Source organism: Atta cephalotes (genome assembly GCF_000143395.1).
Source record: "Atta cephalotes unplaced genomic scaffold scaffold00040, whole genome shotgun sequence".
Lineage (NCBI taxonomy): Eukaryota > Metazoa > Arthropoda > Insecta > Hymenoptera > Formicidae > Atta > Atta cephalotes.
In genome coordinates, this window is record NW_012130104.1 from 1572325 (window position 1) to 1577671 (window position 5347).

A 5347-nucleotide genomic window follows, 5' to 3' on the forward strand; every position below is an offset into this window, starting at 1 on the left:
ATCCAATTGACTGTTAGAGATTAGTTCAGAAAAGAATATTTATTCTTAAAATAGTAATTATTTAATATTTTTAAAGAAAATCCGATTTGAAAGGATATGTATTATGGAATTATTCGAAATTGTTCAATTATTCCCTATATTTTTATTATATTTTTAGAGAAACGGAATAATTCTTATAAAAGAATCTATTCCAAACAATTTTATATTACTAAACATATTATAGACTCAAAGCAACAACTTATATTTATAATATGTTGGAGAATATCAGAGAAGCAGTGATTTTTATATATTATATATAAAAATAATAAATATAACAAATAACGAATAAGCATATTATATGAAAGTACGTTCTTTAATTAATTAATGTATGCGCGACACAATATTTTCATTTTACAATATTTCTCGAAGTTTAAAAGTTGTTTGTGTCAAATGATGTGTTACGGAAATAGGCGAAGCCTTTACATGGAAAAGGAAAAAATGAATTTTAACGGAACATCTAATCTATTCAACGTGACAGTAATTAACGGAGGTATTATCTTTCGCAGTCTGTTCTCTCTCTCGTCGCGAAAATAACCATTCTCGTGGTAAAATGCAAAAGAAGAAATTTCTTCTAGCTCATCGATTACTGACTCGTCAAAAGTAATGCAGCTATACTTGGTTGGAAATAAATTGGTGGATCAAGAACTATAAATACTACTTGCACGAATGTTAAACTGAGGGTAAACCGAGAAAGTTTTAGATTCGCAGGTATCTATCGATTTCGCGTTTGATTCTATATAAGTATACACTATATAAGTTACTTCAGAAGTAAAAAAATATATGACTTTTTCCGCTGATAAGAACCTATAAAGATCTTGTTTACATAAAGTTTTACTATACATGTATGGTACAGAATGTAGAACATGCTTAAAAACAATCTGATGGATTTAAAACCTACTTTTTTCTCAGAATTTCGATAAAAGTTTCTCATCTTCTTTCGCGATTTCTTTAGATAATAATTGAAGAGATGGGCGGAATAAAGGCATAATTTTACTTAAGCCCTTTTTCCGGTAATTAGCTTTTTCATATAATATTGATCGTAATACAGAAGTATTGTAACATGTAACTTCTTAAAGATATTACATAAATTCATTTGATATTGTACTCATTTATGTATAATAAAAAATAACAAGTTATTTTAATTTTTATTAATATCGAGATTTCGTAATTAGATCTTTATTTCCATCCCCTCAATTATCCTACTAGTTAGCAGTTTTATCTTAATATGCAGTTTTATTAAATTTATCGAGTTTGCATTTAAAATTTTATCGTCAAACTTTATTTTTCGCTGAATTTAGTTTGACATTTGAAATTTTCACTTACATATGATTGAAACATTATTAATATCTCGACATTTCTCGACAGGAGGAACTCGAGGAGGAAATCACAGATTAAACTCGCAAATTCTTTCAGCACGTACTTAGAAGCTCATGTATCACTGCTCGGAGTTACTAATATGCGTTAAACGAATGCAATCAAGACAAAATAACCGCGACAATTATACAGAGAACACTACATATAATTATTGCGCGAAGGGAGAGGATAAAATCTCATCCGGAAGATTGCGTCACGCACTCACACATATGTACTTGCACACGTATTAGATGACACGGTTAAAGAAAAAGTGGGACAAGGTTTTCCGTGTGTGATAACGATATCGGCGCCATATGTCATGTCAATGTTAACAATGGTCGGTTCTTGTAAAAAAGAAAAGTGCAGGTATGTCACCATCTGCGAACATTGTTGTACAATGTTACGACAATTTCCGTGACGGATGGTGGAAAGTAATTGAGCGTGTCTCGATGGACAGATGATGATTGAGGCGACGCGCGTTTTACGGAGGTCAAATAGTTACGGAAATCGATGGTACGACGACGACGACGACGACGACGACGACGACGATGACGACGACAACGACGACGACGACGACGACGACGACAACGACGACGACGACGACGACGACGACGACGACGACGACGACGACGACGACGACGACAACGACGACAACGACGATGGGACAAGTCCATTTCTTCTTAGCAACTTCGTTTTATTTAACACGAAATTACAATTTCAGTATCAGTTTACATTGCGGTTGCTAGCAATATGTTTCGCTCATCAGAAACTTTATTCGATATCCTGTTTCTTTACATATTGATTAATTGAATTTCTAATTTTGCCGGGAACTTTTGTTTTAAAAGCCCATTGAAATGTGCCTTAATAGCTGCAAAAATTATGAAGATATTCACACTGTATTAAACGAGAATAACTTTATGAGGTACAACAATATGTCAAACTAGTGAGATGTGTGATAGAGTGGACACAATAGGATCCGAAATTAGAATTTATATAGAGTCATATGGAAAGAACAATTTTGCCGAAATATCTAAAAATTTAACTAGATACAGATCTGAAAATAATTTTGTTGAGCCATCAAAATAATTAAGTAGAAAACTCAAGCATGATGAATAATGCTACGAACAATTTAATATACTAGCAATCAACTTGAGTGTCTTACATAATTATTTTGATAATCTAACAAAATCATTTTCAGATCTGTATCTATAATTAAATTTTTAGATATCTTACAATTAGTAAAACGTTCTTTCCGTGTTCCATGCAAATTTAAGGATAAAAAGAAAGAGGACTAGTTTTAATTCTTCGGTTTTAATTCTCGTTTAACTTGTAACGACTCGATTCGAGGCGGGTCAGATTACAATTATCGTCTTCTGATGGATGTGCAATCGTCCGATCCGCGGCTACGCTCGATTCCATTGATTTCCGACGGCGACAGCGGAGCTAGCGAGGGAGCAAATATTTTCAGAGGCAAATCGATTGTCATACTCGGTTGCCCACCCACGCTTTCATGCTCTCGCACCGCCCGTTCGTAGTTACGTAGTTTCGATTTCAGTGCATCCGTAGAATGAACGACGACGGAAGATGGAGCCTCCGTTTACGTCAGAGGCACGCGCGTCGGCGCGACATAAAGGAGCAGAGTCTTTGAACAGCCGCCCAGCGCGCCTACGTCGAGGACGAGCAATTAATTCCTTCGAAACGTTCAGTTGACTAATATCACGATGGCTTTCCATCTTGTAAGATTATTAAAGTGACCCTTTCATTAAATTAACAACCTAATAAAGTTCGATAATTATAAAATGATTAAAAATGAAAGATAATCTAATTGAGAAATATAAGACTCAATTTCTAATTTTGCAGAAAAAAAAGAAAATATTTTAATGTGCGACAGAGTATCATGCCATGTTTTGATTGAGTCTTACAATTATTATATGTCATTTCATTTCAAATTTATGAAGATGAGCTAGTTAATTCATAAACTAATTATGATGTTCTTATGTTCCAGGAGTTTCGAAAAGATTAATGATTATCATTCTTTTTATTTGGGAAAGATTTAAAAAATTCAATCCGTCAGTTCTCGCATCCGATGATGGAAGCCGATACTCAGCTGAGTGTTGGATAACAGCGAGCTAACTTATCGGCCTTTATCTCGCCTTTTCTCATTAGCTTCAATGATTAATGAAAAATGAAGGTATTCATGGCACAGGGCGATTCTCTGCGAAATCTTAGTACCGAGAAATAATACAGAAGGAGATGTCGTGAAATGAATAAATGGTCAAACAAGGAATTGATCGGAAGAGGCCAGAGCGTGGTTGTCTACGTCACGACGATTCTACGGCGTCGCATGAAACGCAGAAAGTGAGCTCGAGTGAATGAAAGACCAGGCGATCATGCCCGCAGTTTTACGACTCGCAGAAAAGAGACCGAGAGAGGAGGCTTTATCGTCGCCATGTGTATTGGGCCAAACTTGCGACAAGTTGTGGGATAACATATGGGAAACTTATATTTAAAAAATAGAGAATAGAAAAAGAGCAGAAAGCGTACATGAAATAGTCAAACTGATAACATTCCAATCTGCGTACTTTTTAAGTATGCATTTTACGTAAAACTAGAAGAAAGAGAAGAATAGAGAATACACAAGATAAATATTCAAAAAATGGGAATATCGAAATGACACAGAGATAGGCAGGAGCCATGAGAGAGATCAAGAGAGCGAGCGAGCGAGCGAGAGAGAGAGAGAAAGCAGGAACAAGAAAAAGAGAGAGAGAGATAGATGAAGGAAAATCAATAAGCACAAGCTATCAACACGTTTACTTTCGCGAGGAAAGCCTCTTTCGCGAGTTCCTGAGCCTCTAACGATCGCGAACGAGTTCTCGCGGAAGTGCTCCGAGGTGTCACCTGGAAGAATCACTCCCTGGGGATGGGGAAGGAAGCTGTCTCCCTTCGCGGACGACGGATCGCTCCTCGCTGTGATCGTCGACGTGGGAAATCCCACACGGATTCGCCGTCAGTTGTCGGCTGCGACGAGAGCGGAGAGATGCGACGACGGACGGGATGCACCACGCGCTGCGCTGCGCTCGGCTCCGCCGATCGATTGATATTTAACGCACGAGAGGGGTTCGCGAGGAGAGAGATAAAGCGGGCGGCCAAGCGCAGACGGGGGATATTTTCTCTCGTTGCAACAACGCGCTCTCGCGATGTGAGATGTCTCGCACTGACCAGCACGGCACACGATAGGGGGAGTTTATTTCGTAACAGCGAATGTAAGGAGACTGGACTGACCGATCTCGTTGAAGTGTCTCGCGCACCAGTAGACCACCCGCTTGGCTATAGCTAAATATCGACCATTTCGTACGACCCCCGCCCGTCGTCGACCAAATCCGGGGGGTAGATCCGCGCCTGCGCTACCAGCAACCCCGACTGACATCAATATAATTGTGAATAGAAGCACACGTTCGCCGGAGGAGAGAAAGAACACTTGTTGATCCGGGAGATGTCTCGCGGAATGACTTTCTGTGATTTTCAATCCAATTCCAAATTATTATCAGTTTCATCAGATATTTCTTTTTCAATAGAAAAATATTTTTATTAGGATTTTTTCTGATTAAAAGTATAAAATCTTCTATTCCTTGTTGTATATAACGTTAACAAGCATCGATTCAAAATGATTTTCTAATCTGGAAGAGATTAAATTTTTCTGTATCTTTTTATATATATATATATATATGATTAAAAAATTGTGTTATCAGTAAGGAAAAAAAATGAAACAATTGACAGATCTTTTAATAATTAAATTTGATAATTTTTAGAAAATTTATTTTGTATCAAAATTTTAATCTAATTACATGGTTTTTCTTTTTTTTTTCTTAAAAAAAGAATATTAATCAATTTGAATGTTTAAAATATATTTGATATAAAAAAAATAAATAATTATCGGACAAAACTTCTCTCACAA

The 5347-nt window shown here is 36.6% G+C and overlaps 1 protein-coding gene across 1 annotated transcript in view; it reads right to left on the reverse strand.

Moving 5' to 3' along the window:
* LOC105622119 (ras-related protein Rab-3) overlaps positions 1-4819 on the reverse strand; it is a 9628-nt gene extending 4809 nt beyond the window's left edge. Inside the window, 2 exon segments of the mRNA XM_012203553.1 lie at positions 4675-4779; positions 4781-4819. Of these exon segments, the coding sequence (XP_012058943.1) occupies positions 4675-4779; positions 4781-4819 (144 nt within the window).
* Positions 4820-5347: the final 528 nt, after the last annotated feature.